Below are 20,649 nucleotides of genomic sequence, written 5' to 3'. Positions count from 1 at the left end.
GTACATGATGGCCAGTGTACCGGTGGTATCCGCTGCCGCTGTTCCGCTCCCGGCTGCTCCAGTGCTCCTGTGATGGTGCAGAGACGAAACACCGGCTGCAGTGCTTCACACGACAGGTACGGAGGGCGGCTGACGCCCCGCGGTCACTGAACCTCCCTCCTCCCCGGGGGTTTGTCTCTGCTTCACCCCCGTCTGCCAGCTAGCTGTCCGGCTAGCCTGCTAGCATTAGCCAGCCTACGTGTAACCCCGCTGGACTCGCCTGACAACATTAGCTTTAGCATTAGCTTTTTGCGCAGGCCGCGGTTATTCTGCGCCCTATCGGTCCTGTCACTGATACTGAAAAATATTTTCGCGCCTCTTGTGTTATCGTTTAGTGTTGCCTTCATTGTCAGCTCAGTGGATTAAGTGCTAAACAACTACAGGCAACGAATGCTCCGGAGCTAAGCTAATGCTAGCTGGCTAGCCTCTGGCACAGCTGCCTGTCGTGACAGCAGGAACAGCGGTGATGTGACATTCCAGGTGAACTACAGCAAAAAAAAGTCTGTAAGAGACCATTTAAACTTTAATATTTAACATTAAATACATATAACAGCTGCTTTGTAGAAGCACCGTTCAAATTTGTGGGTTAAAACAACTTATCAGAACCTGTGAAGTTTGCCTATCTCAGTCTGCACCGACAGGAATGAGTTGAGACTTTATTTCATGAGTGAATTCAGGTTTTATTTAGGCTGACATTAAAGGAAATCCCTGTTTGGACAAGACTATTTGCGTTGAATCAGTTAAAGCAGTTGTATAATATTGTCTGGAACTCTGGTGCATCTGCAGGTTGATTCATTTCCCTCAGAAAACAGGGCATCAGATGGTATTTAAAAGTTTTAAATGTCATTTACAAAGGTCTTGAATATTTTCTCTCCCCTGCCGCAGACAGTAACATTAGTTATAACTTTTTTTCTGTGAGGACACTGCTGTTAGAAGTGACAAATGACCACAAATGATGATGTTTGCTGTCTTATTCAGTCTCTCGTGGTGTTAGTGTGTCTCTTCGTGGTAGTCAAAAGGAAGTTGCAACCACAAAAAACTATGTGGATAGTGATAGACAAATTAAAAACACATAAATGATACTAATGAATTAAAAACGATTTAGAGAATAAAATAAGACCAATAACCAGTAAAAAGGTATGTCAAATAAAAATAGTAAAACGCAGGAATGAAATGTGATTAAAGGTGCATCTCATCTTATTTTAACTGAGCTCTGTGAAACAGTCACTTCAAGCAGAGGCTCAGGGCCCTGCAGATCTGTTCAGTAATCCATACATGGATTACTGAGTCCCATTATGAAATAACTGCAGGTCACATCAGAGTCTACACTTAACGTTTAGCATAAAATGTGTAGCGTAACCGATCAAACAGATGCAAAGATCGATTTGTGATTTTAGGAATCGAGAGTCAGTTTTTCTTTTATGTGACCACAGAAATATAAGTTATGTTCACTGATCACATCAGGATTATGTCTGTGCCTTTCATTTGCTGATTTGTTGTTTTTCATTACGTTAAAATCTTTTCTTCCTTTTTTTTCAAACATAATGAGCCAGAAGAGGAAATGCTCCGTCTGAGAGCGTGTTAGTTCTGGACACTCGGCTCTTATTACAAAACAGTACACATAGAATTTTTTTATTTTTGCAAACAATGTATAAATAGAGATAAAACACCTTCTAAACATCGGCCAGACCACAGATCCAAAAATATTTTTTTCTTGATGTACCCAGAGCCATGAAAAAGTGACAACTTTAATCTGTGATGCTCCAAGTCTTATTTTGAAGTGCAGAGCCTAATCCTCCAAAGCAGCACACTTTCCAAAAATATATAAATCGGCCAAATATTTCTATTTTTACTCGACAGAAGACTCAGTGGGCGGTGGAAACGAGCAGCCGGGCGGGATGTGAAGTTTCCACTTTTAGATATTTAATCTGTCTTTGAGAAGATGTTTGTTGTTGTTGTTGTTTTTATGTGAAAGCAGGAGAAGCTTTATGAAAACTGTGGTGGTGGTGAGAGTGAGGCTGAGGACGTTTCCTCTAATCCTCTCATCACTGTGATGGGATTAACAGCAGAGGGTCTCACACCTCCACAGTCTGAGCAGTCAGATTAGAGCCGAGCGTCGACACAACACGTCTCCGCTTCACGCTGTGCGGCTCGGTCGGGCTGTTCAGGACTCACCCATCAGGTCTTTGTAATATTTTGCCACAATATTTTTATTTAAATTTTAACATCAGGAAGCACTTTAGCGTTTCCTTCTGCTGGGTTTCTGTGCAGAGAAAAGTCACTATAGTAAAAGTGAACAAGCATTTTTAGACCTCAGTTTGATTTATTCTTTTATGGAGAAAAATTCCCAGACGGAGCACGACTCAGTGGATAAGACAGACGCTATTATTATCCCTTCCATTATAAAGGATTTCCTACATATTAAAGGCTCTGCAGCATGTATTTGAAAATACACAGAGGCGCTTCATTAATTATAGTAAGGATTTAGATTTAACAGATGATCAAGTGAGTGACTCATTTCTGTGAGCAATGCAGTCTCTATTTTTTTCTTTCTCTCTTCTTCTAATCTCTTGTTCTACTTTGCATCATGATAATCAATACACCCCACTTTGTATAGATTACCAATTCAGACTCTTCCACATGTGGCCCCGATCCTCCTCCGTAGTAAAGTGTTTAAACCAACAGATATTTTTACTTTGAACCATCTGATTTTAACGTTAAACGTTTTCACCGTAAATGAAAGATATTGATCGATGATGAACAGCCCCGGTTCATGCTGCAGTTTGCTACTATGACATCATATTCAACTACAGCTACAACAAGCCGATCAGTCAGATAATCAATAAGCTGATAGATCATAGAACACATCTATTTAGATAATAATTCAGAAATCTAAAGGAAAGTACTTTTCTTCTGTACTTTATTGAGCATGTTTCCACTGCTGCAGAGCTGAGACCAGCAGATTTTCACAGTAAAAGACTCTCGCACCCAGCTGTGAGCAGGTGCAGCCTGAGCTGCACAGGTGGTGCAGATGTGGCACAGGCTGAGGCTGAACTTTGAGTCAGGCGGTGCCAACACGTTGAACGTGCTGCGACCGCGTCGACACACTGAGCAGAAATGAACTTTCAGTTCTGGTTTGAGCTGCAGCAGCTCTGAGCCCGTGTCACTTCCTGCTACGGTGAAACTGAACGACGACTCAGTGAATCTGTCAGTTTGAACAAATTCTGCTCACAGATAAAAACTTTGATGTTCTACAGCTGCTGGTCACTGTGGTGTTAATCAAACAAACAGAAGGAAACAGCACATCTGTCAGGGACTATTTTCAGCAGTGGATTGATCCACATTTGGTGAGGGGTGAGTATTGGGGGCAGCAGGACGGTGGAGGGGTGGGGGGTGGTGGGGGTAGGAGCCAAGTTCTTCATGTTAAGATATTGTGCACGTGTTATTTATTGCCCCTAAGATGTTTAATTTATCTTATTTCTGCTTTGCACTTAACGAGGGGGGGCGGAGCTCAGGTCGGCCCCAGGTTGAGCCGTACCATATAGTTTTCATCGTCAGTTTCTCACGTCATCTGAAGGCTCACAGAACCTTTGTTGTTTATCTCTCTAGTTATAGTGAGTAATAACAATACTGTCGTGATGGAACGTCCTTTGTTTTCAGAGTAGATATGGTTTATCCCATAAATACCTTTGTTTCGCCCAGAGCCGCCGTCACACTTCCTTCAGTTGTTGGTTTGAGTCTTTTTCTGGGATTTGTTGACAAGAAGAAAAATACTGAGTTTCACCAGACTTATCCATTAAGTTTGGGGTTAATACTGAGAGATGAAAATGATTAAATATAGAATAAATCACAGCACAAACTCTGAAATGTATTGACAGCCTTATCATGTAATTCTAATTAGGGATCGACTGATTATCGGTGTCGTTTTTTTTTTTAAACTGATAACGATAAAATAAAATCTGTGAGTAAACGTGTTACTGCGTTACAGTTTAAAAGGGGAGTAGAAACATCTTATTGGTGATAATAATAATAATAATAATGTAAAACTATTAAATTAAAGATCATCTGCAGGTGAATCAGTTCACAGGTGAGAACAGCAACGAAATCAATGAGCTCAGGCTGTTTGCAGCTGATAATCAATAATATTCACTCAGTGATCAGTTTATTAGGAACATTGAACTGATGGAGTCTGATGCAACAGTCCTGCAGTAAATCCTCCGTCATGAAGGTTTTAATCTTCAGCTTGTGTTTAAACAGTTTCAGACAGATGATGATGATCATTGTGTGTGTGTGTGTGTGTGTGTGTGTGTGTGTGTGTGTGTGTGTGTGTGTTCAACAGGCAGTAGTGTTGTGTTGAGATATCGGTTCCAGATGTTGGTTATCTGTCTCCTTCATTATTGGTCATCATCAGTATTGGTATATATCGGTCGATCCCTAATTCTAATATCAGCTCTGTGTGTGTGTGTGTGTGTGTGTGTGTGTGTGTGTGTGTGTGTCCAGCTAGCCTCCGAGGAGGCAAGTCCCAATGCCATGGCCTCCAGCCACGGCTCCTCCCCAGTGCCTCGTCCCGGTGTCGGAGGCCGAGATGGGATCTATCACAAGGAGCGGGATCCCTCCCCCCCTCGCTGCCGCCGGCCCGTCCGCTCCCTGCCTGACGTCTGCCCCAAGGAGCCCACCGGTGGGAAACTGCACTCTTCACCACACGCTGTATCCGTCACTCTCTTCGTTAATCATTAGCTCTATGAAGAGAGTGACGCGGCGTCACCTGTACACCTGTTTATTCATGCATCTATCAAATCAGCCAATCGTGTGGCAGCAGTGTGATGTGTGAAATCCTCTATAGAGTTTTTATCAGAGCCTCCTCTCTTCTGATTGGCTCACCGACCTGTTGTTACTAGAGAGAGAGAGAGGAGATTTTTATATCGTCTGATGGATCAACACTTCAAATAAAACACAGAAGAAGAAGAAAATGTTTTAAGCACACGTACCATTTTAATATCTAAAAGATTTTCCATGTGGTCCTGCAGGTGAGGGGCGGGGCCTGTGCGACGGCCCATCAGTGGTGGCGGAGCATGACAGGTGGACGGTGTACAGCTCCAAGGTCAACCTGCCCGCCGCGCTGAACGACCCCCGGCTCGCCAAGCGGGAGTCCGACTTCTTCACCAAGACGTGGGGGCTGGACTTCGCGGAGACGGAGGTGATGCCCTCCTTCTACCTCCCCAACATCACCAGGGAACACTTCGGGCCCTACCTGCAGGAGACGGCTCAGGTAACGACCTCAGCAGACTCACTGCTTCAACGCTAGCGAGGGAGGGCGGGGCTTCAGACCGGCCATGCATGAGATACCTGTCGTGTGTCTGTTCAGCCTCACCTGCGGCAGGTGTGTCAGGAATCCTGCTGAGGCAGTTTCAGCTCCTAATGTTTTTGTTTTGTTTTTTATTCCTCCGCCCGGCAACAGTCAGAGCGGCAGCCATGTTGTTTTCAGGTTGTTCATCCGTCTGTCCGATGAGCTGATTAGGTTTTGATGGTCAAAGGTCAAAGGTCACAGTGACCTCATAAGACATGATTGTGGCCTGGTGAACGTGATATCTCCAGAACTCCTCAAGGGAACTTCTTCAAATTTTGCACAGACATTCACCCGGACTCAAGGACAAACTAGTTAGATTTTGGTGGTCAAAGGTCAAAGGTCAAGGTCACACACTTTTTAAGCCATTACTCAGGAGTTAGATCCAGGAGTTTTTCATCAACGTTGTGAGAAAGTTTTGACGTTGAAGTTGGGAGGTTTCACGTGACGTCAGGAGGAGGGTTTTCTTCTTTTCTTCCTGAGCACATCCACTGTAACTGGGATGTTGCTGCTTCATTTGTATTTATTTATTATAAAGGTCACCAGATCTGACCTCAGGCCTGTTTAGTTTCCCCCTTCCACCACTTGATTTTCTTATCGGTGGAAAGACTCACAGAGATATCGTATTGATGTGATTAACTGGGATGTTAATGAACATGTGAACGTGAACTCGCTGCGTCCGGTTCGTTCTGAGTGACGCTGCTTTAATGATGTTAATGAGAAATGTTTCTGAACCTTCAGCCTCATTCATCTGCTCATCTGCTTTTTCTTTTTATTACATGTCGTTCAAATATATCACAACACGTGAAGGAGGAACCTCAGACACTGAGGCGACTTTGTTTCCTCTTTTATCACTTAAAAAACGTCTCGGTTACAGACTTTGAGAGACGTTTTGATTGTGGTTGTCGTAGCAACAGGAGCGTTGCAGCCCCTTTTTGTTGTGAAAACTCTGTGTTACATCAGTTTCTGCTGCGACGTCATTCCCCCGGTTCCTCTAAATCTCATTCTCAGTGTGAGACTTTGACTCCTCTGAGCTTCGTGAAGCTGACACTCGGCTCCATTCAGCTGTGAAACACAGTGAAATAGTTTTAAACTTGGCTTTGTAAAAACCCTCAGATCCACTGAGAGAGTGAAACATCCTTTTTTAAACTTGTCTCAGCTCCTGTGAGCTGGTCCAGCTTTTCAGACAAAGTCTCACATGATTATTTGCTGGCTCAGGTTTCAGAGCGACGTCTCACAGACACAGACTCAGTGGGACAGACAGTGACGGTTATGAAGCGCTCCTCTGAAGCTTCCTGATTTCCCCCGTCGACTCGTTTATCTTCATCTGACTGAGGAGGAAACGTGACCATTAAAAACTCGTCACCTTTCTGTCGTTTAGCGCCGCCCTCAGGCTGAACCTCGTGCTTCCTGCCCCGCTCCAGGTGCTGGTTTTGTTTGATAATGACATCACTGACCTTGTGGGGCTGTTACCGTGGTAACACTCTAATTTGTCTTTTCATGATTTCTTTGTTTCTTTTTGGTTTTTTTTCCAGAGGGAAAAAATCCACGAGCGCTGCAAGACGATCTGTCCGAACAAAGACGACGTGGACGCCGTCTCCAGTATCACCACCAACCACGGTATGAATTATTAACCTGCCGCAGGGCGCCGCTTCCTGTCTGCACACACGGGACACAGTCCAACACTAACCCCGTGTTCAGCGCCGTCAATCAAATACATGTTTGATTCACCGAGCGTTTGCGCTGGAGTCGTTACCATGACAACCCCCTGACACCTACAGGAAGCAGAGCTCGTAATGGAGACGACATCAGATATGTTTCCCATGAGTAACGTGATAACAGCGTCTGACTCCGTGTTTAAGAAGGAGGTTTTTTGTACATTTACTTTATTTTCATTATTGATTAAATCAGCTGATATGATGCTGTTTTTTTTTCAATCAGCTGATTGATCGCTTTGTCTGTGAAATGACAGTAAATGGTGAAAGTTTCTCATTTTCTGATCAACAATCTAAAATGATTCAGTTTATGATCATGTGACAAAGAAAACGTCAAATCTTCACATGAAGCTGAAACAAACAAGGAAATATTCAGTTTTAATGGTTAATTAATGAGAAGCAGATTCATTTTCTGTTGATTAACTGATCGTTGCAGCTTCGACAGACTGATGTAGTTTAATGCAACAGACTGATGGTTTTTATCTGCTGTTTGTAGCATCAGTGTTGAGATCTCCCGTACAAACAAACTTTATTATTATTAATATTCTGATCAGCTGATTGATGTAAAATGAAGTAGTGTGCGTCATCTGTACGATCTAGTATGTTATGTATTATGTTAGATCGTATTAAATCATTGTTTTTATTCATGTGGTAATAAACAAAAGCTGACACACGTCATGTGACTGATGCAGATCATTTCCTGTTTCCTGCAGACAAATCCAGAGCGGAGCTGGAACAAGTCCCAAAGGTAACTGAGCAGATTTGACTGGAGAGATAAACCATAAACTCTGACGTGACCAACGAACGAAACTCAGTCCAGAAACATGTTGAGTTCAACATGTTTATCATCGATGTGTCAAACAGTTTCCCAGGGAGACGTCACTCAGTTCTGTCTCCTGTCTGTTTTTCTTCAGATCTTCTTGAAGCCTGACTTTGCTCTGGAGGACCCGGCCACCTTCAACGCCGTCCTGCCCTGGTCGCACTTCAACAGCGCCGGAGGGAAGAGCAGCAGAGACGTGGCCTCCTCCAAGCTGCTGCAGGAGAAGGTGAGTTCACACGTTCGTCTTCACTCTTTCTGAATCTGAAATTCAGCCACACGTCTCCCTCTAGACCTTCGGCCGAGCCACGTTTGTATCTGTCACGTCACGTGACCAGACCTCGCCACGTGAGACTAACGGAGTCACAGCTTCACGCGTCATCAGGAGACTCGATCTCATGAATCCATCAGATGATTCAAATGAAAATGGATTTGAGTCAGAGAACTGGTTTATCCTGATCACTGTCAGATTTTATAAAACATTGTCATTAAAATCTTTCTGTTGTTATTCACAGTAACTGACTCATGAAGCACCAGTTCAGTTTTCCATCACAGATCAATAAACGTAATGATCCAGGTCTAACATGTGTTTGTGAAGTAGCAGCGTGTGTGTGTGTGTGTGTGATGATGTGGATCGTCTCCTCCTCGCTCAGCTGAGTCACTACCTGGACGTGGTGGAGGTGAGCATCGCCCGGCAGATCTCGCTGCGCTCCGAGGCGTTCTTTCACGCCATGTCGTCGCAGCACGAGCTGCAGGACCAGCTGCAGGAGACGCAGCGGGCCGTCGCCGTCCTGCGGGGTCGCACCGCCGACATGGATCGCATCATGTGCCAGGGGCCCCTGCGGGCCCTCCGCACCGCTCTGGCCCGCAACAACTGCGTGAAGCTGCACAACAAGCTGAAGCTGATGGCGGCCGTGCACCAGACGCAGCCCACCGTGCAGCTGCTGCTCTCCACCTCCGAGTTCGTCGGAGCGCTGGAGCTCATCGCCACCACCAAGGAGGTGCTGCAGCAGGAGCTGCAGGGGATCCACAGCTTCAGGTGAGGGGACAGGTGTTGACTTCTCACCTCATGTCATCAGGGTTCGCTGGAGTGTTTACAGACGGGAGTGTGGACGTGGATGTTGGACACGATGCAGATGAGTCTTTGTCTCCTTTGAGGGAACTTTGTCTGTCTGCGTCCTTACACTGCGTCTGACTCCGCCCCTAACTCCCAGCTAATGCTAAAATGAAATCAGCTCTAGAGACCAAAACAGTTTCTGTACCAGGCTGTAAACATGTTGATTTCTGCTGTAAATTTTTAACATGGGAGTCTATGGGGACTGACTCACTGTTGGAGCCAGACTCTAGTGGTCGTTAGAGGAACTGCAGCTGCTGGTTCTTCATGTTGATGCTTCATGTTTCAGTCTGGAGGTTGACGCTTGGTTTTAACCTGAACACACCTTTAGCACATGACACAACCTGTGTGTGTGTGTGTGTGTGTGTGGTGTTGTGTTGTGGTGTGTGTGTGTGTGTGTGTGTGTGTGTGTGTGTGTGTGTGTGTGTGTGTGTGTGTGTGTGTGTGTGTCTCTCAGACATCTGGGCTCCCAGCTGTGCGAGCTGGAGAAGCTGATTGACAAGATGATGGTGGAGGACTTCAGCATGTATGCGCGGAGCGACCTGAGCCGCTGCCTGAGGGACGAGCCTCAGGTCCTGGAGAAGGTCTGAACTGACTCTGTGTCTCGTCATGACTCTTGTCTTCACTGAGTGATTCATTTATTTATGTTGTTTTCCCATCACCTGTTTGTCGCCTCCATAAAGAGAAGTGTCCTGGGCCCGGAGGGGAAATATAAACCTGCCGCTCGTCATAAATGTGATAATAAAACAGTACGAGTCACTGACTTCAGTCGACACACTGACGTTAAGAGATTTGGAGTTTTACAGACGTCTAGAGACACGTCACATTCCTATTGGCTGCAGTGGGAGCTGTCACAGCCAATCAGAGTGTCTGACTCAGACTCAGTGAGAAGTCGTGCAGAGTTTACTGAAGCGACAGAAACAGACAGAAGGACGAGAGGAGGCAGATCTTTAGAGGATCTGAGTTTATATAAAGAAGAACTTCACCTCAACAACTCAAGCAGATTCTCTTTCCTGATTCTGGTTCACAATGTTTTTATCTCTAAAATAAGGAATACTAACCACTGTTATACTGTACAGGAGTCTTTACTGAGCGACGTGTTTAATCAGCTGAGGTTGTGCTGATTCTCAACATGTGCAGCACATGGTGAAACTTTTAAACTTTTATTATAGAAAACATAAAGGGTTTAAAACATCAAGATCACTCAGTGGAAGACGTGCGGAACAGAATCATATTTCTAATGTAGAAAAGAAAGTTATCCATCAGCAGCTGCCACTTAATGAGAATCATCTTTATCGTCTGTGAAAGAGTCAGGAGGAAAAAAAAAGGTTGAAAATTGGAAATAAGAAAAATATTTGAAGCCAGTTAGTGAATTAAATTTCCTCTCAATGAAGAATAGAATAAATAGATGAGAGGATCATGTTGAGCTCAGCTCTTCACTCTGATGTGACTTGTTACATATTTAACGGATGCCGTGTCCATCACAGGTCCACAAACCAAACGCCGTCTCCCAAAAGGTGGGCCACACACACACACACACACACACACACACACATAATTTCCGTCAAATTCTTGAAATCCTCTCCGGTGGTGAAATCATCAGCGATCGATCAAATGTTGAAATAATTCTTTGTTTGTTTTAACGTGCTTGGAGCGCCAGGTGGGCGGGGTTAGTTGATGTGGTGTAGCTCAGGTGGCGTCAGGTCGCTGTCTGAAACATGAGTAAAGGATGTGATGAATCCACGCGACCTCGGAGCAGGTCAGAGACACACGGCGGGGCAGATGGTTTCATCTCCTGTAAAAATGAATCATTTAATCAAATACTATGTGAAACAATCTTCTATCTAATTCTAATGAATCAATAATCTTTAGATCATGAACCTGAATCAAAAGCAATAAAATGTTTTAATTAAATTTAGTTTCAAATAAAAATAAAAAGTAATTTTAAGAAATCTTGGTGTCAACATTTAGAAAAATAATCATGTTTCCATTTCAGCTCCAATCAGTTTTCTTGTCTCCATGGCGACAGGGCCAGTCCTGACTGGGTGACTTTGATTATTGATCTGTTGCTTGTGCTGATGAGACCGCTCTGATCTCAGCTTGTGGCGTTAATCTGAAATCAGATCAGGGATTGTGGCCTCAGGATTCTGTCTTTTTTAATTGGTAATTAGTTTGTTTGTTGTTTGTTGTTTCAGGAGCGTCTGGAGTCGCTGGTGTTCGGCCTGCTGAGGCAGAGGAAGCTGGACTTTCTGGATATTTACAGCGATGAGATGATCATGGCGGCGAAGGCCATCGTCGCTCAGGTGGAATATTTACTTTTACCTGCGATTCTCATTTCAGAGCAGCTCGTGATCAACAACACGTCAGTCTGTGTGTCGTGGTTAAACTCACTGTGTGTGTGTGTGTGTGTGTGTGTGTGTGTGTGTGTGTGTGTGTGTGTGTGTGTGTGTGTGTGTGTGTGTGTGTGTGTGTTTACAGGCTGTGGCAGAAAGTGTTTTGCACATAGAAGAAATTGACACTGAAGTCGTCACTAAGTAAGTGGAAATGTGAATGTGATGAAATCTGCAGCAGGAAAACTGATGAATCATTTCTGGACAATGTCTCTGGAGCCAGTTTCTTTGGGGGGGGGGGGGTTAAACTGTAAAACATTAAAAAGCCATTTCTGTCACTTGTACCAGTGTGTGAATTCATAAATATACAGCTGTTTCTAACATTGCACATCTGTGTGAAGGCTAGCTGACCAGATGCGTCTGATGACGTTCCCTCAGTGGTTTGAGGTTCTGAAAAACGTCTTTGAGAGTTTCCTCCTCTTCCTGCAGAGGATCAAGGTGAGTGTCAGAGAAGCATCAGTCGTCACACCTGAGAGACAGTGATGTGTCCGCTCTCACCTGTCGTTTCCCGTCTGTCCGTCAGGCCACTCTGAGCGTGATCGGAAACGTGGTTCTGGAAGTTCTGGACTCAAATCAGAAGAACCGGCTCCTGGAGGAGGCGGGTTCAGGTGCTTCAGGTCAGGAATCTTCCCAGGGCTCATCGCTCCTGCAGGGCGAGGCCGAGCTGGCCTACCTGACCCACGAGGGTCTGTTCATCAGCGACGCTCTGAACGAGGCCCAGCAGCAGCAGCAGGCCGCGGCCCAGGACCAGAGCTCCGCCGTGGGCTCCAGGGTCCAGCAGGGCCGGGCGGAGGCGGCCGGCTGTGACTCGGCCTCAGAGAGCTTCGTCGGCAGGGACCAGAACTTCATGTAAGATTCTCTTCTCTTTAGAAATCATGATGAGACCTGGAGCAGTGAGACCTGGTTCAGAGGTTTCATCAGGTTTCAGCTTTTAATAAAACACTAAAATAACGGCAGAGACGCAGAAACGGGACGAGAGCAGAGTTTCTAAAGTGAACGTTCATCCATTCCTCTTTATCTTTAATGTGTAAAAACAAACTTAGAACTTGTTTTAGAAATTTAGGAAAGTAGAAAACGTCGCTCTTCAAACAGATGATGGAATTTTATTCCTGATTAAACTCGAAGCTGTTTTTCACTTTTCCTGCTGTGTGTGTGTGTGTGTGTGTGTGTGTGTGTGTGTGTGTGTGTGTGTGTGTGTTGTGTTTGTGTGTGTGTGTGTGTGTGTGTGTGTGTGTGTGTGTGTGTGTGTGTGTGTGTCCAGCTCCAGCGAGAACATGATGCCCACTGAGCTGGAGATGAACCGTGTGATCAACAACAGCCAGGAGCTGCTGTACACGGCGTCCGACGTCAGCCACGACCGCTGCGTCAAGGTCCTCACCGCCAGAGCAAAGGTACAGTCCCACAGACACGGATGACCTCTGACCTTTCTTTTATTTAAGGCCTCAGATTTCACCTGAACTCGGTCTCCACCTCCGACAGGACGGATCTCTGGAGCGTCTGAACTCGGCCGAGTTCGTGTGTCTCTCTCAGGCGGTGGAGGCGTTCGTCAGGGACACGGAGGAGCTGTGTGGCAGGCGCAGCGTCTCCCTGAGGGGGGCGCTGCAGAGCCAGGCCAACCGCTTCGTCCACCGCTTCCACGAAGAGCGCAAGACCAAACTCAGGTAGGTAACCTGCAGCTCAGTGTGTTCGGTCTGGACTCTCTGAGGTCACATGATGGAAAAGTCGCAGCGTCTTCATGTGTGTCACCAGTGAGAAGTTTGAGGCGCAGCAGCTGAAGCTTCTGCTGAATTTCACTCCTGATTTCATCATGTTGAATTTAAAATAAAAACCATCTTGATATATAGATATAACTTGATATAAGTGTTTTACACAGAGCACAAGATTAAAACAAGCAGGTCATGTGAGGCAACAAGTAAAAGCAGCAGAAACACAAGGAAAGTGTTTTTAGTCTTTGTGCAGATAGACGGACGGCAGAGTCACCAGCGAGAGGACGATCAGTAAAACTCATAAAACCAAGAAATAAAAACTTGTCAATAGAATAAAGAGATTTAAAAGAGGTCAGAGACTCTGCAGCTCCTGCCACAGTTTTATCCTCTTCCACTTCTCCGGTAGAAACACCCTGAGAGCCGAGCCATGACTCATCAGTGCCGTGGGTTTGTGTTGTTGTGTGTCCTGATGATGACGATGGTTGTTGTTGTTGTTGTTGTTGTTGTTGTTTGCTGAAGCCTCCTCCTGGACAACGAGCGCTGGAAACAGGCGGAGGTTCCCGCCGAGTTTCAGGACCTCGTCAACTCCATCGCTGACGGCAGGATAACACTACCAGAGCGCAAAACCCCAGGTATCCACAAACCAACCGCCTCCTCCTCCAGGACGCTCTGCTCCGTCTGCCTGCAGCAGGAACAGCTGATGTTTGTTGACGTGACGTGTAGAAGAGAAACGCTCAGGGAAACACGCAGAGATGAGACAGGAAAACATGAGTGGTGATCAGCGACCTGATCAGTGATCAATGATGATGATTACTTCTCACAACAAACAGAATACCATGAAAGAAGCTGTAACACGTTTCCTCCTGCAGGTCCAGAAGACAGGAAGCCGACAGAGTTTCTGCTGGTCAACGGGCAAAAATACGCCGTCGTCGGGTGAGTGTCAAACCGCTGCCACACAACAGAAAAACTCCACGTTTCTTCTTCTGTGTTTTATTTGAAGTGTTGATCCATCAGAAGATATAAATCCATCTCAGTGTAGTTTTACATCTCCTCTCTCAGGCTTCTCTCTGGAGCTCTAGTAACAACAGGTCGGTGAGCCAATCAGAAGAGAGGAGGCTCTGAGCCTCTCTTCTGATTGGCTGACTGTTTTCTGAGTGATCCAATAAAAATATAGCAGATTTCAGGTAAAAACACTCAGAGAAACCAAATCCTGCAAGGTTTGGATGGTGGGTCCAGGTGGGCGGGGCTTGGTGACTGCTTTGTTGTGACATCACAAAGTTCCAGAAGTCCTGACGGCTGGTTTTAAGGCTCAGTTTCTGAATACAGGCTGTGTGCATTTCTCTGTGGACTGAGGCTTTGATACTTTCACAGTATTAATATAGAAGCTAGAGCTGATCTATAATCACACTACACATGGACACAGACCTTTACACTGGAGGAGCTGTAAGTCTGAATAACATGTATAATGTCGTCTTCCTGTTTCCTCAGGACGGTTCTGCTGCTGATCCGGATGTTTCTGGAGTACTGTCACTGCGTCAACGACATCCCGTCGATCGCCACCGACATGTTGACACGTCTGTCGGATCTCCTCAAGGTAAAACTGAAAAACAAGTTTTCACTTCATCTAAATCAGTTGTGTTCACATTTGAAAACGTTGACTTTCCGCCTTCGTCAGGTGACGTTTCCATAACAACCTGCAGCAGCGTGACGTCAACGCAGTGTGTGTTTTGTAAATCAGGTCTTCTCTCGTGTCTCTGCAGCACTTCAACTCTCGGAGCTGCCAGCTGGTTCTGGGAGCCGGAGCGCTGCAGGTCGTCGGCCTCAAGACCATCACCACTAAAAACCTCGGTACCTAGCAACAACAGCAGCGTCACACACCTGTCACCTGAGTCACAAACACAAGTTCTGATCTTCCTGTGTGTGTGTGTGTGTGTGTGTGTGTGTGTGTGTGTAGCATTAGCTTCCCGCTGCCTGCAGCTGGTGGTTCACTACATTCCCATCATCAGAGCTCACTTTGAGACCAAGCTGCAGCCCAAACAGTTCAGCGTCCTCAGACACTTCGACCACATCACCAAGGTAACGCACAGGAACCAAAACAAATAATCAATAATCAACACACACGGCCTCTGTCAGTTAAAAACTGTCTTTTCCTCGACGCCTCGAATTTTAAAGCTTCCTGGTAAAAAGCTGTTGGTTGTGTTTCTGAAACTGTTTGTTTGTTTGTTTGTTTGTTTGTTTGTTTGTTTGTTTGTTTGTTTGTTTGTTTGTTTGTTTCAGGACTACAACGACCACATAGCAGAGATCTCCGCTAAACTGGTGGCCATCATGGACAGTCTGTTTGAGAAGGTTTTATCAAAGGTAAGATCAGATCCAAACACCTGTTTCAGAAACTTTAAAAAGACGCTCAAGGAAACAATCCAACATCTGTTTGAATGAAGCTTCGTGTAGAATATTTTCAGCTTTATCTTCCTGTTAAAACCAAGTGAAGATCAGATCTTTCTGATTCGCTCAGCTCACCTCACGGCCGCGGCTGCGGCGTGATACAGAGCGAGCTGCAGGTGCGCTTGTGCGTAGGAATACGTGAGAAAAATGTAGTGCCAAAGGAAAGTGCTGTTTTCACGGGGAGATAAAGAGCTGAGTGTGTATGTGCTGTGCTACAGATGTGATGGTCATGTGACGTCGGCAGGTTGATGATGATGATGATGATGATGATGTTTCCTCAGTATGAAGTGAAGGCTCCGATGCCGTCGGCCTGTTTCAGGAACGTCTGTAAACAGATGGCGAAGATGCACGAAGCCATTTACGAGCTTTTACCTGAAGAACAGACTCAGGTGAGACTCAGCACAGCTCCTTAATCTTCATGTTCTCTTAATGACATGTTTGTCGATGACGTCGTCAGTGTGACATAAACACGTGGAAGCTTCACTGACCGACTTCCTGCTCCGGAAGTCGGTTTGAAATCGAAGAAAAGACTTTTTGTGACATCAGACTTTCATTAGTCTCAAGAATCAGTTTGATTTCACCTTCGACATGATGGATAATCTGTTTTTAATTAAAGTTCATCAGCATTTAGTCAGAATATCAGCAGTAGAGGAACGTGTCCGTCTACTTTGAGTTAATGTCACTTTTATCAGAGTCTCAACAGAAACACAAACAAAGATGATTATCAACAGGATTTCTGTTAAAATAAAGTGAAACTTCAAACTGAACTTCAAGAACATTTTCATATTCTCGTTTCTAAAACTGTGAAGTTTTGGTGACGACTGTTCCAGGTCGGATTCACCAAACTGTTTCTGGCCGATGAAGCAGCTGCTCGTTATGATTGAAACGATGATATCAGATCTGTTGCAGCAGCGAGTGACGGTGTGACTGAGCAGGAGTTGCCTCGTGTTAATTGGACCAGATGTTTGAGATCTGATCTGTTTGTTGTTGAAACTGTTTCCTGTTCAGATGTTGTTTCTGAGGATCAACGCCAGTTTTAAAATGCACCTGAAGAGGCAGCTGGCCCGACTCGGGGTCGTTAACGATGGAGGACCGCAGCACGGGTAACTCTCCAACACACACACACACACACAAGCTTTTCACTTCCTGTTTGACTCTCATTTAAGGAGGATTTGGTTTTAGTTTGACATGACGTTGTTTGTCTGTTTTCAAACATCCTGCTGTTTGTGGTTGTTCGACATCTCGTTGGAGCCGAATGTGAAGTCAGCGAGTTTCAATCTGATGAAGTGGTTTAGTTTTTGCTCATTTCCTGTAAATAACAGTTTGATCGTTTTACGTAACTGTGAAGAGCTTTTCCGTCTGGAGTTTCTCTAAATCTGCTGATCACAACGTGACGATCACAAACTACAGAGAGGAAGTTGATTTGTTAAAGGACGGAGAGTTCAGAGATTCTATTGTTGTGGCTTCATGATCAAAAACTTTAGTGAGGAGCATCAGCTGTTGTTGTTGTTGTTGTTGTTGTTGTTAACATGTGACTGGTGCTGCAGGCTGGTGGTGGTGGACGTCGCCTTCTACACGGAGAACGTTCAGGCGCTGAGGAGCCTCGAGCGGCTCGACCTCAACATGGCTGAGATCTGGGAGCAGAAGAGGTGATGGAGGGGGGGGGCGGAGTCCAGACGTCCAGGACCGACCAACTGACCGACTCGGCGACGGAGGGGCCGACCCTCCTGGGGGGGGAGGGGCGAACTGCGCCCAGGCTGAGGGTGGAGGAAGCCCGGAGGGACCAAAAAAAAAAAAAAAAAAACTCAAACTGGAGAAGAAGAGCGGCAGAAACACGCCGGGGCTTCCTGATCAGCTCCACCTTAAAAGACTTCACCCAGTAACACACAGCGCCTCCTTAAAAACTGCTGCCACCTCATCTCACTGTGCAATTCAACAGGAAGTAGTAAATTATTAGAGATGGTTTTATCGGAGGTGATGGGGTAATTTATTTTTCTGTCGTCTTATCTGTGGCGGACGTTTTTTCTCCGGCGCCACGGCAACGACGGAGCTGAAGGGAATTTTTAACATCGACGACACTGAGGCCGAGTTTTCCCGCCGAGGATTCAGGGCTCAAGGGTTGAAATGAATCGTCATGGAAACGTTTTCCCTCCTTCCTGCTCCGACAGAATCATCAGGGTTTCCTCACGTTTATTTTTTGTTGTTTGTTTGTTTGTTTGTTTTTTTTCCCGATCCTCATTCAGCAGCTGGTTTTTGTTTGAGTCACCATGGCGACGCAGAAAACTTCAATCTGACATTTTTATACGTGAAGCGGGAAAATGTTTCCGACCCTGGAGGAACCCTGACGCAGCAGGAGAGAGCACAAAGGTGGAATTGAAGAGTTCACTTCCTGAAATGTTTCGATCAACACAATCCAGACTGTGAACGCATCACAAACCCCTCAGCCACATCCTGTTGTTACCAAAGTAAAACACCTTCTAATATGGGAATTCAACTCTTCAATTGCATTTTCTCCCTTTAATCAGTCCGATCCTGCAGCAGGTGAAGAGCCACAGACGAAGGGGACGTGTTGTTTTTGTTTTTATAATTGCAGAACATGAAGCATGAATATCAGCTGTTAAACTACTGTTGACCCTCTCCCTCCTACTGTACTTTAATTTCATCTGCATGAGCTTTTTGTTTCCTCGAGGCTGAAACGACACGACGGAGCAGAAAATCTGATTTAGCTTCTTTTTATTTTTTTATTTTATTTTATTTTGAAGAGGAAATGAAACTCTCAGGATGTTTCCTCCTCTGTGAGACGATCAGCCAAAGCTGCACAAGGTGACGTTTTATTGTGACAGTTACTTTCTCATTAATCAAACTTCCTGTTTTGGTTTGACCAAAAATAAATTCACAAATCTTTATAAAAACAATGATCGTAACCTCTGACCTCACGCTGCTGCTTCCAGCTCTTCGAGTTAGAACAGAGTCACATGACTGAGGCAGATAAACTTCTGCTTTGTCTCTGCTCTTCAGTAATTTGAGCTCATTTCAAAATAAAACACCATCGAACACACAGAGCGCTCAGTTGTAAACGAGCAGACGATGTAACGCAGGATCATTAACGTCATTGACGTGTTTTTATTTACGACTGTGCGGTTCAGCTTTCTACTTAAACACAGTCGTCAGACATTTACGAGGAACACCTCAAACGCACCATCAGACCGGTGAGTCGTGGTTAGGTGTAGCAGAGATAACTGGTTAAAGGAAACACGGCGTTGGCGAGATGAAATGCGTCAGTTCGTCATCACAAGTGTCATGTGGTTTTCTTTATTTTCCGTGGTGGAAATCACCTCCACCCTCAAACCGGTGCTGAAACCAGTTCTGTGCTGGTGTGGTTTCAGAGTTTGATTGGCTGCTCCGTCACTCACCTGTTAGAGCTGTATATGTTTTTGAAGTTACACAGGGGTGTAGTGACTGCAGCCAACTCCCAGTGAAGCTCCGCCCACCTGAACTCACCTGTTCCTGCCTCACCTGGTGCCAGAGTGCAGCGTTCTTTATAAAAAATAAAATCAGATTTTCTGTTCCTGAGTGACGTCCAGCTGCTCTGAGCTCCAACCAAACAAACACATCTGTCCAGCTGTGGTCTCATCACCTCCACCTGCACAGCAGAGGCCAGGTGAGTCACTACAGAATAACACCTTTAACAGTTAACTGATGAGTTAAATTGCTGCAGCCGTCCTGGGACAGATGTGCCCAGGTGAGTCCTGTACGAACAGGTGAGCTGGTCTGTACAGGTGTGATGAGACCGCAGCTTCGACTTCCTGTCCGAGACTCACCTGAGAACAAAAAGCTTCAGAAGTGCCTCCTTTTGATCGACTGTCAGAGACGACACATCTGAGCTGTCCACTACAGTGTGCCTACCATACCACTGTGTGTGCGCGTGTGTGTGTGCACGTGTGTGTGAGAGTGTGTGTGAGAGTGAATGTGTGTGTGTGTGTGTGTGTGGACCCTCTCTGTTGGGTGTACCTGAGTCTGGCAGTGTGTCTGAAACTCTAAATGTCTTGAATCCTTCAAACTTGCTGTGATTAAAACAGGATGATGGAGCGACTCCGTGTCTCCGTCTGTTTATCTTCCGCAGGTTTTCAGCTTCGTGGCCGTTGTTCCAAACTTTATCGACAACGCCGCCGTCACGAGAGACGTGTGAAACCTAACCTGAAAGAAATCATCAAAACTTGAATTTCAAATTCTTTTAAAGGCAAAATAACATTTTCTGAATGTGTTCAGCACAAATAAAATAAAATAAAAACTAATGCACAACAAAAATCACATGATGCTCAGATGACATGTGTTTTTTTTTTATTGACATGAGACAGTGAGTTAGCCGCAGTTGGGCCGCAGTCGGGCCGGAGTCGGCTCAGACTTTGCAGCGATTGTTTGCAGTAACAGCGAGTTTCTTCCTGAAAAGCAGCAAAGTGCGTCAGGAGGAAGAACGAGGAGGAGGAGGTGGTTGACCTTTGACCCTTTCAGGCTGACTTCACATTGAAATGGACACCAACAAGCTGATTGTCTCTGTAACAGGTCGTTCTTCACTCAAGAGTCTCTTCAAGGTGCAAATGGCTTTGGTTTGTTTTTTTTTTCCCAGAAGGCCTCAGTGGTCGAGGATGCGCAGGTTTCCTGAGACGATCTTGTTCTCCAGCATCGCCCCGGCGGGAATATCGATCCGGTCGCCGTGATTCGCGATGATGATGACGGTTCCCTGGTGGAAGTGAAACATCGTTAGAGACAGTGTTTCCTTTGCAGCTAATGATGGTTTTCATTACAATTAATCACAGGACAAGGCGACGTTATAATTTCCCTGCGTCTTCAAACGCCTCGTTTTGTCTGAGCAACGGTTCAAAGAAAAACAACAAATCTTCACGTCTGATTGTTGCCTAAAATAATTACTAAAAATATAATTTGATTATCAAAATAGTTGCTGATTAATTTTCTGCTTCTGTTCCAAATTGATAATAAATATTCAATCGTTTAAATTTAAAGGTTTGTTCCACCCAGATTTCTTGCTTTTCTCTCACGGCGTCTTGAGCTGCTGGTGGTTTT

At 45.3% G+C, this 20,649-nt stretch overlaps 2 protein-coding genes across 5 annotated transcripts in view; one reads left to right on the top strand and one right to left on the bottom strand.

Annotated features, from left to right (window-relative positions):
• The first annotated feature begins 41 nt into the window (after nucleotides 1–41).
• vps54 (VPS54, GARP complex subunit) lies at nucleotides 42–17,261 on the top strand. Of its 3 annotated transcripts, XM_022760629.1 has the most exons (24): nucleotides 42–116; nucleotides 4,540–4,717; nucleotides 5,067–5,308; nucleotides 6,919–7,003; nucleotides 7,812–7,846; nucleotides 8,013–8,144; nucleotides 8,569–8,954; nucleotides 9,487–9,613; nucleotides 10,517–10,546; nucleotides 11,225–11,332; nucleotides 11,508–11,563; nucleotides 11,761–11,857; nucleotides 11,943–12,268; nucleotides 12,681–12,810; nucleotides 12,899–13,080; nucleotides 13,645–13,757; nucleotides 13,995–14,058; nucleotides 14,614–14,719; nucleotides 14,886–14,973; nucleotides 15,080–15,201; nucleotides 15,403–15,483; nucleotides 15,849–15,956; nucleotides 16,576–16,670; nucleotides 17,115–17,261. In XM_022760629.1, the coding sequence occupies exons 2-24, from the start codon at nucleotides 4,570–4,572 to the stop codon at nucleotides 17,218–17,220; spliced, it is 2,967 nt and encodes a 988-aa protein (XP_022616350.1). In that variant the 5' UTR covers nucleotides 42–116; nucleotides 4,540–4,569; the 3' UTR covers nucleotides 17,221–17,261. The 3 variants fall into 3 exon arrangements, with proteins under 3 accessions (XP_022616350.1, XP_022616351.1, XP_022616352.1); XM_022760630.1 differs by lacking the exon at nucleotides 10,517–10,546; XM_022760631.1 differs by lacking the exons at nucleotides 42–116; nucleotides 10,517–10,546 and having other exon boundaries at nucleotides 4,565–4,727; nucleotides 5,046–5,308.
• A 2,630-nt stretch (nucleotides 17,262–19,891) lies between these two features.
• LOC111232924 (UTP--glucose-1-phosphate uridylyltransferase-like) overlaps nucleotides 19,892–20,649 on the bottom strand; it is a 12,803-nt gene continuing 12,045 nt past the window's right edge. The window contains exon 10 of one of the 2 annotated variants that reach the window (XM_022760627.1): nucleotides 19,892–20,308. In XM_022760627.1, coding sequence (XP_022616348.1) covers nucleotides 20,201–20,308 — 108 coding nt within the window. In that variant the 3' untranslated portion in view covers nucleotides 19,892–20,200. The remainder of the gene's footprint in view (nucleotides 20,309–20,649) is intronic. The other variant, XM_022760628.1, reaches the window with a different exon arrangement.

Source organism: Seriola dumerili, unplaced genomic scaffold (genome assembly GCF_002260705.1).
Source record: "Seriola dumerili isolate Sdu_G_001 unplaced genomic scaffold, Sdu_1.0 BDQW01000349.1, whole genome shotgun sequence".
NCBI lineage: Eukaryota > Metazoa > Chordata > Actinopteri > Carangiformes > Carangidae > Seriola > Seriola dumerili.
Note: the sequence above shows the minus strand (reverse complement) of the source record. Positions and strands in the feature narration are given on the sequence as shown.